Below are 20,390 nucleotides of genomic sequence, written 5' to 3'. Positions count from 1 at the left end.
TGGAGTGAGGTGTTATGATGCTGTGTATCATTGTAAAACTTCTCAGATTTCAGATATTCTAAACTTGATAGCTGAAATCTGACACTTATAGTCAGATCCTATCCCACCTATTTATATATTGATTCACTTTGATATGTCCCATTGTACACCGCTACTAAAACAACATTATGTAAATCAAACAAGGATCCTCCGAGGAAAGGAGCTCTACATAGGTGTAGAGATGATTGTTCTGGAGAGGTTTCAGAGTAGCAGCCGTGTTAGTCTGTATTCGCAAAAAGAACAGGAGGACTTGTGGCACCTTAGAGACTAACCAATTTATTTGAGCATAAGCTTTTGTGCATCCGATGAAGTGAGCTGTAGCTCACGAAAGCTTATGCTCAAATAAATTGGTTAGTCTCTAAGGTGCCACAAGTATGCCTTTTCTTTTTGTTCTGGAGAGTGCCTCATGTAAAACCTACCTCTATACTGTAGTTTCTGTGCTCTGTTGTTTGGACAATCTTTACCCTGTAAACTAAAATTGATATTAGTTCGGATACATCGATTGTTGAGAGGCTGGACTGGTCTGAAGTTGTCACTCATGCTCAGAAATATCTGTGATGGCTGATTCTGGCTTAGCAGTCGTAAAGAATGCATCTGTACAAAACACAAAACAAGGTCCTATAGTATTATTCTTCATTCTAAGTTAAGTAAACAATATTGAAGACTATTTAGATTAATCATCATATGCAAAGCATACTAACAATATTTTTGTGATTTGGAATTTGGGGTGGGTTGACAGAGATTCAGTCTATACTAAACATATTTTTAGACCCATAGGCAACTGGGATACCTTAAGTAAAGACAAAACCATTTCCTTTGTGGTCATGATCCTGTTTCTCTAAGCCCCACTGTAAAGAGAGCCTCCAGTTTTGTGCAGAATAAATGGAAATGGCACGAGGGAGCTTTGGCTGACCAGGAAGTAAATGGAATCCATAGTACTAGATAGTGGCAGCAGATGCAGAGAAAGGGAATTTGGTGAATGATGAGAGAAAATTGCTCAAAGGTGTTATGGTAACTACTCTGACTTGCTATTGAGAAGACAGCTTTGGGTGAAAGTGCCCAAGTACTGGTTATGCCACACAAATCTGAATGCAGAGCCTGATTGGCACCATATCTGTATTTTTAAAGAAGTTAGTGCTTCTGGAAGGCATGGGACTTGACAGTCTTGGAGAGTGAAATCTTCTCTATTCACTGAAAGATCTATCTTGGTCAACACCAGTGCAATCTTCCCTACATTGCCCTCCTAATGAGGTTTGGCCTTGACCTGGGACTCCTTTATGGGACAGTCTTTACCTATCATGACTACTAACAAAGTTGCCAATTTTGAAGGTGGTATTTGTTGGGTGGGCAAATGTCCACTAGCAGCTGGACTGCAAAAGACCAAACAGCTATCCATCTAACGATGACTTTTGAAGTGGCAATCTAAAGGTTAAAGGGCATTTATTCATTACCATTTCCTCCTGGTGGCTACCTCATTAGTTAGAGTTGTGGGAAAGTGGGGGAATCTAATGAGCTTGGAGAGTTTTGTAGAGAACTACACTGGTAGGTGTGTTTTGCATGTTGTAGAAGTGCTAATGACTTCAAGGGAAATCTTCCGCCTTGCATCAGTTCTCTAGTCTGAGTATACTGTATAATTAGTATGTATTACAGTAAATCAATTTGCAGTATTAATATTGTAGTATGCATCTAACCAGTAAAGCCTGACAAGCAGCAGCTACCATGAGATGATGTCCTTTGAGTACCAGTGTATGCTATAGAAACATTCTGATCTTCATTTTCTACTAAACAATTTTCATTATTGTTGTAATAACGTAACAAAAATATTTATTGTAGAAAATATGCACGTTCATTGGGAAGTTTAGTATGTATGATATGTACCCATTTTCTCTCAACTGCCTCCCCTAAATTACTCTACCCATTTAGAATGAAACAACAAATTGTATTCCCCAAACCCATGCACAGTTGGACAGAATTAATACAATGCAGTTAAAATACATTGCATGCTTTCGGTAGCATCTTATTGGCAAAGATGACACGATTTTAAACCCCAATGTGACTTCTGAGCCCTAATTTCTCATCCTTTATTTCATTCCTTGGACTAGATAACTTCTGCTGTGTTAGCTGGAGCTGCTGTACTCTGGGGGAGGACAGTCTGTGTTTCTAATAGTTCTTGAGGATTCTACCAGGTGAGAAAACAGCTTTAAGATCTGCTTAGGGCTCTCAGGATTCTCACTAATGGAGGATACACTGGGGATGAGGTGAATCAGAGAATCCCCTGGCTGACATTGCCACCTGTCACACGGTGGTTGGCCCCAGTAAATTAAATAGGTTCAGTGCTCTGCCAAAATAGGCTCCCATTTGGCCAATTAAGAGGGCAGGGCAATACCTGGGGGATAGAAAGGACCAGGCAGAATCTGATAGAGGGAGACCCAGTGAATCAGAGCTGTCTGAGTGAGAGTCAGGAAAAGGCACAAGTGAGAGCTGCCAGACCCAGAAGGTGTTTCCTGCAGTGGGTGGGGAGAGAGTGAAGGCAGGAGAGCAGCAAATGGGGTTCGCCGGCTGACCTCTCCAAGCCAGAAAGCCGGGGCTGGAAGGCAAAAGTGAGGAGGAGGGAGCGGAGGGAGCAGAGGGAGGTGCCTGCTGTCTCCTAAGCCAGAGAGGTCTGAAGGCAGGGGGTGCAACATAAGTGCTTAACCACTTACGTCACTAGAGAGCTGGGCCCAGGGGATCAGTGAGAGGGCTGGGGAAGTGAGGGATGCTCCTCTGGCCAGGATGTCCTCCCAGCAGAGAGGCTGTGGGGGTTCCCGCTGGGAAGAGAGGGGTTGCACTCGAGTTGAAAAGGCTGGGGTGGCTGTCCTGGCAAAGGGACAGAAGTGGACCAACAAGGAGCCTAGGTGTGGTGGAAGACACCAGAATATGATGAGGATGCACTCCAAGCGGAGAGGCTGGGGGTGGCGGTGATGGTTTTCCTGCTAAGAAGAATGGGGTTTTAAGGACAATGTGGACTGGGGATGATATGGACTATGTTTTGGGACTTCTGTTACAGGCTATTGGAACTATGCTTTGGTAACAAACCAGTCCCAAGGAGGGATATTATTTAAGCAAGGGAGCCTGAAGTGGAGCTCTCCAGTTACCCTGAGAAAGGAAAGTGACGCAGGTGCACTGATGGTGCTGTGGCCTGCTGCCAGAGGGTGCCACTCTTTGACCCCCCATTTCCCAGGCACCCACACTTGAAGATCTGCTGTTTGTGGCGCGCTCAGTGGGGGTTGAAAGCAACTGAACTGTGCTGCCAAGATTTTCCACCAATGTGGTCCCCAGCTGGCCTACATAATGGAATGAATCTAGCTCCTACTGCTTGCTCTATGCTGCTGCTACCTAACAGTAGCCTTCAATATGTCACTCTGGAACCAAAGGCCTATCTTCCATATTTTTGACACACGTGCTGGCATCAATCTGGCCACCTTTTTCTGTGCCAGAAAATGTAGACTGGAGCCTTCCCCAAAGGCTCTTTGTCCTAGCTCAAGTCCCACTACATAAACTGGCTGCCACAATCCCTCATCAGACCACAAGCCTCACTCTTCTAATGTTCTTAGTCTTTTCTGACCTAGTGTGGGAGGGTCCCAATTATGTTTCTGCACTTGCGCATTTTTCAGTTATTCTAGCACCCCCTTGTGCAGAAATTACAAAACAAACATAGTTTAAGATACAGTATCGCACTAAACCAAAGAGAGAAACGTAATTTCAAATATGATGCTACAAAGATATACATTTAAAATATGTATTCTTCTGATGACATTTACTAGGTCCATTATGTTCGTTTTAGTTTACCTGCATCCTTGTTATGTAGACAGGTTTGTTCATTATTATCCAACTTGCTGTTTCATAGCAGGGTGGAATGGTCATGGACCCATCATATGTAATGAAACTAGAGGTCTCGGGATAAAGTTCCTCAATATTAAGTCCCTGTAGTAAGTATGCATCATCTAGAGAATAAAGGGGAAAAATGATCTAGATCAAGCAATATTTTCACACGACAAACTTTGTTGCACATGTCTTTTACTCTAGAATCTCACCCTTAGTTTTACTGAACTAGAAAGTCAAACAAATATACCTTGTGCTCTGCACAAATTGATTGATCAACACATGGACATAAACAGATATTATGATTTTAATATAGTAACTTTGCCCTTAGGTGCTTGCTCACAGCTTCTGTTGACTTCAGTGGGAGTTTAGCACAAGCATTTGCAGTGAGAATTTGGCCCTGTTTTAGGTATTTGGGTTTAAAGCTGGTTGAAGTTGTATTTATTGATTTGGATGCAGCAGCCTTTGGAGAATGCCGACTCTCCATATTTTTGGAGAGATGAACAATTTTTGCTCAACAAAACCATGGGAACACCAAGAGCATTAAAGCTTAATTACCCTTGTTTGAGAGAAAAGATTGTTCTGCCTTGTTAAGGTTAATGTATGATGATAAAGCTGCTCAGTGAAGCCTGCTGTCCTTTAATGAGCACACTGGGAGTGGATGCAGTATAAACTCAGAATGCTCAAGTCAGAGGTGAGAAAATATGCTGTAAAGAAACTTACTGGCCTTCCCACTTTTTTTCATATCCTCTGTGGTATTAATGAGGTGTCCCTTTGTAAATGACTGCAGAGTGTGGACATGTGATAGCATATGATTAGAAATGGATATAACTTTTAGGAGTCCTCAAACCTGCTCAGCCCCTGTTATATTGTATGTATTTATTGCTGTTACATAACACTGACCCTACAGTGCTTTCTGCAAGTCTTTCAAAGCTGTAACTCTGATTTTCCAGGATTCTCTGCAGCATTTCAGACTTCAACAGTTCCTTACTAGTTGTTATGCTGGGGTACTTTACATTTAAACTTGTCAGCTGTCTCCTCTACCAATATGATGCATCACTGAGGAAGCTGGGCCAGTAAGATGAAGTAATGGTGAAATCTCAGAGGCTGCTTTCAGTTGCATGTAGTGTGTTTGGTATGGTTCATGAGTAAAGCAAATACTATGTGGGCAAGGAAGGTGTGCTGCCATGCTGCAGATTAAGTACATTTCTTCTCCTTTCAGTAAATGAAAGGAACTCACATTGACATTAATGGGGAGGTATGAAAGCAAATGCAGTGGAAACCAAATGATAAGGGTATGTCTACACTACCCACCGGATCAGCGATTGATTCAGTGGGGATCAATTTATTGCGTCTAGTCTAGACGCGATAAATTGACCCCTGAGCACTCTCCCGTTGACTCCTGGACTCCACTGCCACAAGAGGCGCAGGCAGAGTCGACGGGGAAACGGCAGCAGTTGACTCACTGTAGGTCTAAGTATGTCAACTTCAGCTACGTTATTCATGTAGCTGAAGTTACATAACTTAGATCAACCCTCCCGCCCCCAGTGTAGACCAGGGCAAGATTTGTGATCATGTGCTTTAGACTGAGGTCTTGGTCTATCACTTCTAATCTATATCAGAACGGTCATGACTTTCCACTGAGTTTATATGAAGTTTCCCATACAACATTTATGGTAAACTTAACTAGAATTAAAAACAGCATGTTAATGAGCAATTAATTTACAATCAATACATCTTTTAGACAAGCTATTGAAAAAAGAAAAAGGGGAGGGAAAGAGTTCTTGAAATTGTAAATATATTTTTGTGTTCACTTTTAAGAAAGTTATGAAATTCATGCTAAATTTTAGCTTTTATTAGCCAAAGTGTTCGGTGTAGACAGCTTCATCTTAAACAGCTGACAAGTCAGGCAATTACTTCATTTCACCTGTTACACTCTTTTCTTTGACAGCAGCAGAAATAGTCATGAAAGTGTGGTCAAGCATGTGAAGATTCAATAGAAGTAAATGACTTGAGTCTTTGATTCAGTTGCAGTATGTGGGTGTCATATAAGCCACATTTCTCCAGGTGTCACTCGTGAAGTATATCAACTTACTTTATTTATGCTCTACTTTGTGTCACTAGTATAATAAAATCTGTACCTATTGTTTCAATATCCTCATTTACAACAATTTTTACATAAAATGTCCTTGATCAACATTCATGGTATTGCACAATTAACAAAGAACCTCCACTCCTTCCTCCTCTATTTCCCTCTCCTACCTTCCAAAAAGAAAGCAGAAAAGTTGCAATGATCAAGGAAGCATGCAAGCACTGAAAAAATGTGATATTTCATCTCCATTTGAGAGATTGCTGCTAAAGGATAAGGCTTACTCAGGCAAAATACCTGTTCTGTGTTGTGTGTGAGGGGGGAAAAAAGACCCTTTTGCATCACAAACTCCTGTCTCAGGCAGTAGATAGTTGGAGTGCCCAGGGAATGCAAATGTGATGGCTGCTATCTTGACCAACACACTGGGGATTTAGGGAGCTAAATGCATGAGTTGCTACAGTATGAACTAAACAGTGAAGTCTCCCTAGCTGGGACTATATAATTCATAAACACCAGTGATTGGGTAGAGACTGGACACATTCACCTGTGGGTTACACAAGATCAGGCCTGATATCTATTTAAAATCTGTTCAGACTTAATCATCTTTATTTCAGGAAAGATGTCTCCACAGTGTACTTTCTTGGCTGTGAGAAATCTGAAGTCCCACCCCTTTTTGTACTTGCAGTCAATATGAATGCAGTTCTATATATCAATTGTGGGGTCTACTAATAGAGTGGAACACACTATTACTCTCACCTAGGTGACTGAGTCTATCACCTTTGTTAACATGTTCAGCCTCCATTGGCCTAAGGCCTGGGATTCTGAATGTGTTTCCAAGCCAAAAAATGTTCCAGATGAAAGTGCTAAACCATTGCTGTTGCATTACTGAGCTAGAATGGTGTTAAATTTTAACAGCTAGAGAGGACTGAATACACTAAGCCCTATTAGTAAAAATATTTAGCAGTGTAGCAATAATTTTGCTGGAATTAGTGAGCATGGAATGCATTTTTTCATGCCCATGATTGTTTTGTAGGAGTCATTACACGCCTCTTTCCCCCACATGAACATCCTTCTAATTATTTATAAACCAGGGAGACTGGTGTAGTTCATTCTAAATGGCATGGAATCAGTAACAATAGATAGTTTCAAACGCCAAGGGCCAAATTCTCTTATTGACATCCATATTAACTTCAATGGGTTTGCAACGGTTTAAACGAGAGCAGAATTTGCCCTGAAGTCTCTACCAGGAGCCAACCTAAGAAATTAGTGAAGATCTGGGATATTAGTAATTTATGGCTTATTTTTGGGTCACATCGTTTTTATTTTACCTGCTCTGCTATAGGTGGGCACTATGAGAATAAGGCTAGAAGCAATACAGCAAGGTATCAAATGGGGAAGACATGCAGTCAACTTCATTGCTGGTATAAATGCAGGAAACTCTACTTGTTTCAGTGGAATTGCCCCTGTTTTATGCCAATGGTGAATTTAGCCTATTATTCTTAATGTGGATTTTTAACCTGCATAAGTGGCCCTGTTCAGTCCCCTCAGACAACAGTTGTCATGATCTAGGGCAGGACTGAGGCATATAACAAAGGGCTGAACTGAGCTGTTGTGGTGCACCCCCACTCTAGTGTGAAGTCCAAGAAACCATGTGGTTCTGGCAGAACCTCTGGGAACGCAAGAAGAGCCTGGCTGATGATGCAATACCCTTGGGGAGAGTGCAGCAGTTACTCCCGTCTCTGGTGTAGAATTGTAGGGACTAGACCTGGCCCCCTTTGCATATGGCAGAAGTAACTGTAGTGTCACCGCATGCCCTGAATGCGAGGACTCCCTTTGTGATATACCTCTGAATGGGGAATAGGGGATCCTTGGGCTTTCTGCCTCCCTTGTGTACCTATGCAGGAGACAAACACCATTTAGTCCCTAAATCATTTGTAACGTATTTCCTGGTGTGCCGCTCTCCCACTCTTAGATCTATTTGCTTACTGTGATGTAATGCACTCAGTAAGTACCATTTGAGTTACAAATAACGCCACAGATTTGAACTGCAGTTATAAAATAACAATGCTCTGTGTATCCCATCCAAGAAATAAACGACAGAGCTTTAAGTGGAAGTCACAAGGCTGAGATTAGCAGGAGCAACCAACTGAGCATGTGAGGGTTGGGTTTAGATCATCAAAAACCAGGCACAAAGGTGGGTAGGAACATGGAGTTTCTATACAGAGTGAAAGTAAGAGCTTAAACACTCCAGCACAGATGAAGCCTGACCTGGGTGGCACCCTGAATTCATGTAAACAGGGTTAGAAGTGAGCTATCTACCAGGTTGTGGGGCCCAAAGGGGGAAAAAAACCTTGGAGTTTGAGTCTGATGCAAAGCTGATTGAAGTCAATGGAAAGACTCCCACTGACTTTACTGGCCTCTGGATCAGGCCCCATATTAGCTTGTTTGAGTCTCAGGGTCCCGCAAGATATAATCTGATTCTTTGGGGCTGACCAGTATTCAGTTCATCTGAGAGCTATTTGCCCACATTGATGCTTTGGTTGAATTATGTTTAAGTTGTGGTCTATTTTTTCCGCTTGAAACTGAGCAATGGAGCCACACCTGGGATGAACCAGGTCCACTACATCTGTTTTCAGCTGGAGCACGTTTATGGCAAGAAAGTGAACAGTGCATATTACAGACCCCTCTAAATAGCAATTCATGGGAATGACAGAAGAGGTAGATTTCAGAGTAACAGCCGTGTTAGTCTGTATTCGCAAAAAGAAAAGGAGTACTTGTGGCACCTTAGAGACTAACCAATTTATTTGAGCATAAGCTTTCCTGAGCTACAGCTCACTTCATCGGATGCATACTGTGAAAACTGCAGAAGACATATACACAGAGACCATGAAACAATACCTCCTCCCACCCCACTCTCCTGCTGGTAATAGCTTATCTAAAGTGATCACTCTCCTTACAATGTGTATGATAATCAAGGTGGGCCATTTCCAGCACAAATCCAGGTTTTCTCACCTTCTGTCCCCCCTCCCCCCAAACACAAACTCACTCTCCTGCTGGTAATAGCCCATCCAAAGTGACCACTCTCTTTACAATGTGTATGATAATCAAGGTGGGCCATTTCCAGCACAAATCCAGGTTTTCTCACCCCCCCCCTTTTCCAAAAACTACAAACACAAAGTCACTCTCCTGCTGGTAACAGCCCATCCAAAGCGATCACTCTCCCCACAATGTGCACGATAATCAAGGTGGGTCATTTCCAGCACAAATCCAGGTTTTCTCACCCCCCCCCCCCTTTTCCAAAAACTACAAACACAAAGTCACTCTCCTGCTGGTAACAGCCCATCCAAAGTGATCACTCTCCCCACAATGTGCACGATAATCAAGGTGGGTCATTTCCAGCACAAATCCAGGTCTTCTCACCCCCGCCCCCACACACAAATTCACTCTTCTGCTGGTAATAGCTCATCCAAACTGACCACTCTCCTTACAATGTGTATGATAATCAAGGTGGGCCATTTCCAGCATAAATCCAAGTTTAACCAGAATGTCGGGGGGGGGGGGGGTGGGATTGGAAAAAACAAGGGGAAATAGGCTACCTTGCATAATGATTTAGCCACTCCCAGTCTCTATTTAAGTCTAAATTAATAGTATCCAATTTGCAAATGAATTCCAATTCAGCAGTTTCTCGCTGGAGTCTGGATTTGACGTTTTTTTGTTGTAAGATAGCGACCTTCATGTCTGTAATTGCGTGACCAGAGAGATTGAAGTGTTCTCTGACTGGTTTATGAATGTTATAATTCTTGACATCTGATTTGTGTCCATTTATTCTTTTACGTAGAGATTGTCCAGTTTGACCAATGTAAATGGCAGAGGGGCATTGCTGGCACATGATGGCATATGTCACATTGGTGGATGTGCAGGTGAACGAGCCTCTGATAGTGTGGCTGATATTATTAGGCCCTGTGATGGTGTCCCCTGAATAGATATGTGAGCACAGTTGGCAACGGGCTTTGTTGCAAGGATAGGTTTCTGGGTTAGTGGTTCTGTTGTGTGGTATGAATAAATGGACACAAATCAGATGTCAAGAATTATAACATTCATAAACCAGTTGGAGAACACTTCAATCTCTTTGGTCACGCAATAACAGACATGAAGGTCGCTATCTTACAACAAAAAAACTTCAAATCCAGACTCCAGCGAGAAACTGCTGAATTGGAATTCATTTGCAAATTGGATCCTATTAATTTAGGTTTAAATAGAGACTGGGAGTGGCTAAGTCATTATGCAAGGTAGCCTATTTCCCCTTGTTTTTTCCTACCCCTCCCCCCAGACGTTCTGGTTAAACTTGGATTTATGCTGGAAATGGCCCACCTTGATTATCATACACATTGTAAAGAGAGTGGTCACTTTGGATAAGCTATTACCAGCAGGAGAGTGAGTTTGTGTGTGTGTGTTTTGGGGGAGGAGGGGTGGGTGAGAAAACCTGGATTTGTGCTGGAAATGGCCCATCTTGATTATCATACACATTGTAAGGAGAGTGATCACTTTAGATAAGCTATTACCAGCAGGAGAGTGGGGTGGGAGGAGGTCTTGTTTCATGGTCTCTGTGTATATGTCTGCTGCAGTTTCCACAGTATGCATCCAATGAAGTGAGCTGTAGCTCACGAAAGCTTATGCTCAAATAAATTGGTTAGTCTCTAAGGTGCCAGAAGAGGTAGAGTTTCTCTTTCCATCTTAATGTGCCCCAAGAAAGGGATGAAAAGGGTAATGAAGAGGTGGAAGAAAATATTGTAGCCCAATAAAAGCAAATATTGAACTGAGTCCTTATTTGGTCCAAACTCATACTGAAAATATGCAGACTCCCCTAGGAATGTGGCCTGAGAAAAGCCTTGAACCACCACTCTCTCTTCCCACCACTCCCATTTTTCCATATCTTAGTCAAGTTTTTTTCTAGTAGACGTTGTCACAGATGTCACGGAAATCTTGCTTTTTCAGTAGTAATAGACTGCCACTCTTTCATGTGATGTGTTTTAAAATATATGACTTCTATTGAAGGTATATACTTCATAATGTTCAAAGTTATTCTGGGTGAGGCTTCTCTGCATCCTTTGCCAATATCCTTCTTTAATAACTGTTTTCAGACTTTGATAAAATCTAAGCATCATTCCTATCTGCAACTCACATTCTGTTTATCTTGAGCTGCTTATGCCTCAGGACAATTTCTGAACTCATGAACTTTTCTCTACACAAATTACATTTCATTAGCTTTCACATTAATTTACATAAAGGTCTTGACTCTGACAATTTTCTTTACGGATGTTGAAATTCTCATTCTTTTCTCTGCATTTGTTAATTTTCCTCATCCCCCCAGCTTCATAGCAAGAACCACACACAACAAAATTAGCTCTCTCTAAGAAACTATTTAAGCTATGTACTTTCCTTTACGAAATTAAAAATGCAACATGCTAAAATGGTAGAACCTAATCCCAGTGCTCTCAGTGGCAAACTCCCATTGACTTCAATAGGAGCAAGACTGGGCTTTTGAGTCTGGATAGTTAGGGTTCAAATACATAGTGATATTTTACAGAGAATATAGTGTTTAAAAACTACTCTATCACATTGGATCTTCCAGGTTCATAATATGGAATCTAGAAATGTCGGGCTGGAAGGGACTTTGAGAGGTCATCTAGTCCAGCTCCCCGTGCTGAGATAAAACCAAGTACAAAAACAATAATCCAACAGGAGAAAGGCATGGTCTAGAGATTAGGATAGGAAGAGGATAGGAAACTAAGTGGTCCCAAGTTTTAATTCTAGCTCTGAGTGTCTCCACCTGTTGCCTTGGACAAATTACTTCTGCCCAGATTGAGAAATGAGGCCTCTAATGTTGGATGCCCATCTTTAGACACTGAGGACCTGATTTTCAGAGATGCCGCGCATCCATAGCTCCCACTGCTTATGCCTGGAGCTTTGAGAGCTCAGCACTTCTGATAGTCAGGTCCTTGGTGTCTACAGTTGGGCATCCAAAAATGGAAGCCTCTGAAATTTGAGACTCGGTCCATAAATTTGGCCGAATCTAAGATTGGGATACTTATTCATATGTTCCCCTGCGAGGCAGTTAAGTGTTAAGCATTAAATTTAAGGAAGTAAGCCCAAAATTCAACAGCTTTTCCCTTTCAGATGGCTTCTTGGCAGTAATTCTGGTGCAGCACATGAAGCCCAAATTTCTGCACAGGTTCCTTGAAAGCTAAAGTGCTGGTTTTATCCAACATTAAGTGAAGTGTGGGCTCTTCTGCCAGCAAAAGCATAAACTAGCGTGGCATATCTCAGTTTTAAAAACCAATATTGCTGTCTTAAAATAAAAGTAAACCACCTTCAGCCCCTCAGCTGCCCTACTTTAAACATGAATATTAAAGCAATTTTTCTTTAGAAATATTCATATAGTTCCTGACTAAGTCTATTTAAAAGAACAGTCATTTCAACCTGCTCAAATCCAATTTTTGGTGCTGAGCCACTGGAAGAAGACTAAAACAGGCATTTAAAATCCACTTTTGAATGCCAAGGGGGGGGGGTAAGTTACGTCCATTTTAACCATTAATATTTTCTTACATTTCAAATTCCCCTTTTGATACATTTTGTCCTTGGGCTTATTATGTAACAGACTAAACATCTTTTACTACATTTTTAATCATTGCTTGAACTGCCCTACTTACTGTGCCTGACTTTGGACCCAATCTATACTTGTCACTCTGGCCAGGCTCTCACTGAAGTAATTGGGACTGGCCATTTTATTAAGAGTATACCGAGTATTCACTGTGGATCCCTAAAGCACAAGTTAAAAAAATCCCAGCTGTTAAATGCAGTATAGAAATCCTTGTAATATATGAAGTAATTTCATTTTTTCAGCAATGACACTATAATCCGTCAAGCACGGCAACTGCAGAATTACTTTCAATGACTTTTTCACATTCCCAATTTGCACTAAAAACACTTCTAATCAATACTTGTTACTGCAGAAAGTAAGCTCAGTGTACTGCAGCAGCTCATTGTGCACTGTATCTATTTAGGGCTTGATTTTAACAGCTATGCGGGTCAATGATAACCATAATTAAAATTTTAAAACGGGTCCAGTAACATTTGACTATGATATCTAAAACTACCTACATATTGCATTTTCACCTTAATGCCTAAATTCATGGCTCATCTCATGACCTAAATTCAGTGTGATTGGAACAGATTTCATAGTTTGTTTTCAGAGAAAAGGAAAAATAATCACTGAAAGGTTAAAGAACATGGTATCTACACTCTAGACAGAAGCAGCTTCCCTCCCATAGATTTTTGGGGAGAGGGGAGTGTTTGGGGGGATAGAGGAGGAAGAGCTTCCTCTGTGGCATAGGCCAGATGTCTGTCTGGCCCCTGAAGAGTACTGTGCTGGGCCAGGAATCCATACTTCAGGATTTGGAGAATCAGCAAGGGGAACACATATCTCTTCCCTATCGCTCCACAGGGAATCCTCAGAAAAGTTAATGCCTTAACTACTACTGTGCTGTGATTCATCCCTTCAGAATATTCTAGGGGCAGTGGCTGGTGAGAGAAACCCTAGCATTTTAGCTACCATGAAGCTGTGCTGTCTGCCAGGATATTTGGGGGAAGGAAAGCAGACCATCTACAAACTTGGCCTAACCCCCTACTACTTCTCTAAGGGTGGGGAGAAAACCCTACCCAGTGAGGGAAAGATCTGAGGGAAAAGTTTGTCTCTTTAATTTTTTCTTCCCCTTTTCATAAGCACCTGTGTGGGGAGAAGAAATAAGTTGCACATTTTTAATAGCATGTAATTAACTATTGGAACAATTTACCTAGGGATATGGTGGATTCTCCAGGACTTGAAGTCTTTACATCAAGACTAGATGTCGTTCTAAAATATATACGCTATTTTAAGATGTAGGAATTACTGGTTGAAATTCTATGGCCTGTGCTATGCAGGAGGTCAGATTAGATCAGTGGTGGGCAACCTGCAGCCCATCAGGGCAATCCGCTGGTGGGCTGCAAGACAATTTGTTTACATTGACCATCCACAGGCGCAGTTGCCCACAGCTCATAGTGGCTGCGGTTTGCCGTTCCCAACCAAAAGGAGCTGCGGGAAGCAGCGTGGGCCACAGGGACAGCTCCTATTTGCTGGGAAAGGTGAACCGTGGCCACTGGGAGCTGCGGGCGGCCATGCCTGGGGATGGTCAATGTAAACAAACTGTCTTGCAGCCCGCCAGCGGCTGTCCGCTGGTTGCCCACCACTGGATTAGATGATCATAATGGTCCCTTTCTGAAACTTAATATATTAATCTTTTCCTCTTAATGTTGTAACCACTGCGGGGGAGGGAAAAAGCGGGTTTCCATAGGAGGGCATGATCCGTCCCATAATAGGGGAGCATGCATATAATTAATATCTATTTAGAAGAAATTCTCCAAGCCTTTCACAGACAAACCTGAGATCAGGCAAGTTTTGTTACGAATATGAAACTTGTCAAGGTTTAATGGATCTTTCAGAGTGCCTTGGAGTTTCAGGCTCAATGCAAATGCATTTCCCCCATGTAAGAACAGTATATTTGTAGAATTTAGTTTAATTTATTGCTCTTTCAAACCCAACATATGCTTTGAACTTCCAAATTCATACTATATGGACTGATAGCTCTACTAGGTTCTTCTGATTTTGTTATGTCCCCAAATTTATCAAATGATAACTGGCAATACAAACCTTATAGCTTTTGTCCATTACGAGATGTCCCTCACATCCTGTGGTTCACTAAATATATGCTTGTACATTAACTACATGCAGCTGAAAGTCATGGTGAATAAAAAGAAACTTACTTTTATACGTTATTCTTGTTATGGTGTCTCTGTTTAGCATGCGATTTAGAAATGGATTTGATGATTCAGACACCTAAGGGAGAAAAATGAATGTCAAAAACTTTGTTACCACAAGCCTCACCTTTCAGGAAAATATAGCTCTGTGTGTGTGTGTGTGTGTGTGTAAAGAGAGAGAGAAAAGTATGGAAAAAAAGATAGCTATGTCATTGCTTTGCAGGACTTTTGCGGGGAGAGGCATAATGAACTACAGATGGATATGTCTCTAACAGAAGTGGTCAGAAAGTTTGCAGCTAAAAATAAATTGAATGGAAAATAGAAGGAAAAATAAACACATGGATAAAAATGTGAAATAGGGTCTAGATCACAGCATAATTGAATTGGGTGGATTTATAGGTGATTAGCACTCTACTTGGTATTCTCTCATATCACGTGACATCTCCTGTATCTCCTATTTCAGGTCTCCTCCTCTCTCTGTTGTCTCTATTTCTTGTAACTTTTTATCTTTATTTAGAATTGTATGTTATCTGTGAGATTCCCAGCACCAGGCTATGCAGGCTGCAAGAGAAGTCTGACTGAGCGAATTGCATACTGTGGAAGGTTGTATGCAGAATATTACATTTATTAGCATTTTAGTTTTGCTATTCATCCTAGGATATTTTATTGCACTGTGAGTGGCAGAGCTAACAAGTGTTGTTGTCACTTAGTACATGCCCTCTAAAGTCCTGTTTATACAACACATTTATGTAGCTTGGTTGAGGTTCTGTACCTGGCCTCCTGGCACTCTAATCAATTCTCCCTGCTGTCCTGTCCTGTCTGAGTTACAGTACGTTTCTTAGCGATTTGGATGGATGCTGCTGTGACACATGCAGGTTTCAAAACTCTTTTATTGTGAAGCTTGGTAATGTTAAAATGTGTAATATAGCCATTATGGGTCTGAACCAGAATCCCACCTCCAAACTGCCCCCAAGCATTGGGAAGGTTCTGTTCTGAATCCTCACCATTTGAGGAACAGGAAACCTCTGAAATCTTTGTAGTTGTTTCCCCAGATTGTTTGTTTGTTTTTCTCCTCCCCATAGAACAAGCAGGGGATTCTCCCCCGAATCGGCTCATCCCCCAATATCAGGAGGTGGCCGGGGCATGCCTGATCAAGTGGTATATGGAACAGGATCTGGTGCATTCAGTGCTTTTCTCTGTGAAATATTTTTTACCCCTCAACATTTAAACCTACTGAAATATTTGGCAGTAGGGGACAGTTCTGTTCAGTGGCCATCAAATACTTTGTCTATTTTAATGCACAATTATTTCAGGGAATGATTTACACTGACTCAGACATTCCAAACAAAACATGCACTGTCACTATATATGGAGGGCAAAGACCCAAGTATCTGTGTGAAGGGAAACAACAAATCAGGTTCTACACTTCGGGTTACTCATTACATTAGGAGTGCAACTAAAGTAGTACACAGGAATGATGAAGTTATTCACACAGAACTGAAAATTGTGGGCAGTATCCAGGAGATGCTTCAATTCTACCCCTTTGCACAAACTACAGTTAACTCACTGGCCTCACAGTACATCAGGGAGGAAAGAGATAATCTGAAGATCTTTCTGACAAATACCTCAAATATTAGAGCTGTACAAAAGGCAGCAAGGAGGTCCAACTTTCCAAGATAACTGGTGAAATAGATATTTTAATTATGAGGTTGGTGTTTTGACAGTAAGTCTGATCCTTATAAATTTAGATCAGAGTATACTAAAAGGGATTTTTCTTTTCTTTTTTTCTTTTTTTTAAAGACTGACTCTATATAATTTCTGTGAACATGGGCTAGATACTTTGAGGTGCATAGTAAATCAGAGCATTGTTCCCCTTGTAGGAGCAGCTAATGTTTTGCAATAAACACTTAGTAAGGCAAGGTGGAGGATATTGCCGCAAGGAGGTAATAAGAGGAGAAGAGGATTCTAAAGTGTTTGAATAAACTCTGAGCTCTGAGTATTAACATTAGATGTAGAGGAGTGTAGAGGGAATGTCTGGTATGTTCTTCTACCTGTGTGAAATGCAAAAAAAGTAAAAGACAACTAGATTTTCAACATTCTTTCAGTTGTGATAATCTAAGGTGTTTTAAATGACATTGATAGGGAAACTCATTTCTTGATTTATAACCAGTCACCACTCCTCTAAAATGCAATTGTTCTCTCTCCCCACTCCTCACTCCCACAAGAAAAGGGTTAATTTTAATTATATATTCACTTTTGCATCTTTTCAGACACCTCAAATCTGCAGAATTAATAATTTCCCTGAGCATTTTAATGTGAAACTATAAACTGCAATAGCTGCCGTTTATTGTATCAAATATGTTTGTTTCACTGTGCCTTGTCCTCCCTACCAAACTGTTTTCCCCCCACACGGTGTGTTTCCCCATTAGACTTCAGGCTCTGTGGAGTAGGGACAGTCTCTTTCATTATGAGTGTACAGTGCATAGCGCAATGGGGTCTCTTGACTTCTGACTGAAGCAACAGGCGCTGACCCAATACAAACGATGGTGACTAGTGCTAATTCTAAAATTCTGTTCATGGCAAATTCTCAGTAATTTAAACATTAGATAATATTTATGAAATTTAAATACTTACTTTCATAAATATAGAAACTACCACCAAGCCATTGGGACTTTTTGCAGCCTCTGTGACATTTGTATACAACTCATGGTTATAGTGGATTAGTTGAACCTAAAAGACGCAGGGGGGGAAATTATGATTAAACAGTGGAGAATCATACCGTGAATTTGTCTGTAAATACTATTTTGATATATATCCTGATTGTTTTTATTAGGATCCCCACAATGCTAGTAAACTTTCTAACAGTGCAATTTTTCAGAGGTTTTTGCAACATGCATGATTTTAATAATCTCCATGACCATCTGGCTCAAACTGGCACAGCACCAGGGTGTCGTCTTCTAAATTGCTGTTAAGAGAATTTACCACATATGAAGTGCACTCCAGGGGTTGGCATAATTTCCCTGCTGCAACAATAGTTGCCATAGGCATCAAGTAATATGTACTCTTCAGCATCAGCTCAAACTCAGAGCTGTCGGGTTGAAATATTTTCACAAACATATAAGACAGAAAACATTGTTGCGTTTTGTAGCTGTTTAAAATTCAAGAGACTAATGTCATTGGCCAAAATTTTCCAAATTGGTTGCCCGGAGTTAAGCACCTGTCATTAACGCTTGTCTTCCCTGGTTCCTCCTGCTTGTTTGTTGCATCAACTTGGCTGCGTCTTGTCTTAATTTAAAATCTGTGTTTTAGGTGGTCAGGTCCTTGGAGCAGGGATTGTTTCTCTTCCTGTATGTCACACAGCACAAGGGGCTCAAATCTGATTGGGGCCTTTGATACTACTGCAATATAAATAATAGTAATAAATAGCCTGATTTCTCAGGGGTGATGAATGCCCTTTACTCCCAAAGTAGTCAGAGGGAACTGTGGGTATTCAGCATCTCTGACAATCAGGCAACTTACCGAGATGCCTCGCTTTAGGCAACCAAGACTGAAAAATTAGTGCCACTGTTCCAGCATTTTTAAAAGCCCAGCAGCCTGGCATTTGGAATTTAAACTCCAGACCTTCAGAGGGTCATCATGATTAAAACTTAACTTAATGGGAGAAAAAAAATCCACTGGCAAAAACAAACAAACAAAGGAAGAAAAAAAAAAGAAAATACCTTCATGGCATAAAAAAGCATTTTTACGACCCTGACTGAACTTACAGTGATTCACTGTGTACTAATTGGTGTAATATTATGCCAGGTACAGAGCATCATGTATGTTATATAATAATAATAGATTTTAGAAAATGGTCACATGTCATTTAAGGTCTAAATCTCTGTCCCTTTTGCAAATCCATAGAAAATGGGATTTATGAAGGGGGAGCTCACCAGCAACTGGGAGAAATGATCCTCCCCCAACATCTGGTCATGAAGCATTCTCCACAGCACTTCTATAGCTCAGACTATCATAGTGGCCACTGCTGACTTAAAGTACGAACTTTGGGTAGTAGATTCATATAGCTACACACCACATGGGCAGGTAGAAAAGGACTGAGCTAATGATTTACATTTTAGTATCTGAATTCAGAATATCTGAATACTTGGACCTAAGATCAGCACAGAAAATAGACAATATTTCCCGAACTTGGGAATTCTGATTTAAAGTCAGATTTAAAATTTAAAAAAACTGTTACATTGTGCTGTCTGTTACACTGGTGAAAATCCAGAGTGACTCCACTGGAGCCATTAATGATCTGGAGGATGGTATGGATTGCACCCTCAGCAAGTTTGCAGATGACACTAAACTGGGAGAAGTGGTAAATACGCTGGAGGGTAGAGAGAGGATACAGACGGTCCTAGACAAATTAGATGATTGGGCCAAAAGAAATCTGATGTGGTTCAACAAGGACAAGTGCAGAGTCCTGCACTTAGGAAGGAAGAATCCCATGCACTGCTACAGGCTGGGGATCGACTGGCTAAGCAGCAGTTCTGCAGAAAAGGACCTGGGGATTACAGTGGACGAGAAGATGGATATGAGTCAACAGTGTGCCCTTGTTGCCAAGAAGGCTAACGGCATTTTGGGCTGTATAAGTAGGAGCATTGCCAGCAGATCGAGGGACGTGATCATTCCCCTCTATTCGGCATTGGTGAGGCCTCATCTGGAGTAGTGTGTCCAGTTTTGAGCCCCACACTACAAGAAGGATGTGGAAAAATTGGAAAGGGCAACAAAAATGATTAGGGGGCTGGAACACATGACTCATGAGGAGAGGCTGAAGGAACTGGGGTTATTTAGTCTGCAGAAGAGAAGAATGAGGGGGGATTTGATAGCTGCTTTCAACTACCTGAAAGGGGGTTCCAAAGAGGATGGATCTAGACTGTTCTCAGTGGTAGCTGATGACAGAACAAGGAGTAATGGTCTCAAGCTGCAGTGGGGGGAGGTTTAGGTTGGATATTAGGAAAAAAATTTTCACTAGGAGGGTGGTGAAACACTGGAATGGGTTACCTATGGAGGTGGTGGACTCTCCTTTCTTCAAGGTTTTTAAGATCAGGCTTGACAAAGCCCTGGCTGGGATGATTTAGTTGGGGATTGGTCCTGCTTTGAGCAGGGGGTTGGACTAGATGGCCTCCTGAGGTCCCTTCCAACTCTGATATTCTATGAAGTCAAAGGAGTTACACCAGCTGAAATGAGAACACAAACTGGCTTCTGTATATTAATATCAAATACTGTTGGCAGAATTAAACTTGGAATTTTGAATTTAAAGAAACTTTGAAAAGTTTTGTTCCATTCATACTTCTTGAACTCACAAAGTTTATGTTCTGCTTAGCTCACAATATCAGATTAATATCAGACCAAAGGTTCTCTTTTACCCTCCAAATAGCTAAAGTCTTCTATAGCCAGCAAAGAAGCTGCACCATAGAAGGCTTTCCCCACATGAGATGATCATGTTCATGGAGAAAAATCTTGCTAAAATGGGGCTTAATAACCACAATGACTCTGTCCCTAT

General features: G+C 41.3%; 1 protein-coding gene and 1 long non-coding RNA gene across 4 annotated transcripts in view; one reads left to right on the top strand and one right to left on the bottom strand.

Moving 5' to 3' along the window:
- The window catches only part of CA10 (carbonic anhydrase 10), a 339,096-nt gene that overhangs the window by 2,188 nt on the left and 316,518 nt on the right, over positions 1-20,390 (bottom strand). For all 3 annotated transcript variants that reach the window (XM_073310788.1, XM_073310787.1, XM_073310786.1), the window contains 4 exons: positions 17,477-17,572; positions 14,849-14,921; positions 3,868-4,022; positions 459-633 (listed from right to left, as the gene is read on the bottom strand). In XM_073310788.1, coding sequence (XP_073166889.1) covers positions 459-633; positions 3,868-4,022; positions 14,849-14,921; positions 17,477-17,572 — 499 coding nt within the window. The remainder of the gene's footprint in view (positions 1-458; positions 634-3,867; positions 4,023-14,848; positions 14,922-17,476; positions 17,573-20,390) is intronic.
- The window catches only part of LOC140897767 (uncharacterized), a 156,019-nt gene that overhangs the window by 85,638 nt on the left and 49,991 nt on the right, over positions 1-20,390 (top strand). The gene's annotated exons all lie outside the window — the stretch shown is intronic.

This window comes from Lepidochelys kempii, chromosome 14, assembly GCF_965140265.1.
Source record: "Lepidochelys kempii isolate rLepKem1 chromosome 14, rLepKem1.hap2, whole genome shotgun sequence".
In the NCBI taxonomy this organism is placed as follows: Eukaryota; Metazoa; Chordata; order Testudines; family Cheloniidae; genus Lepidochelys; species Lepidochelys kempii.
Note: the sequence above shows the minus strand (reverse complement) of the source record. Positions and strands in the feature narration are given on the sequence as shown.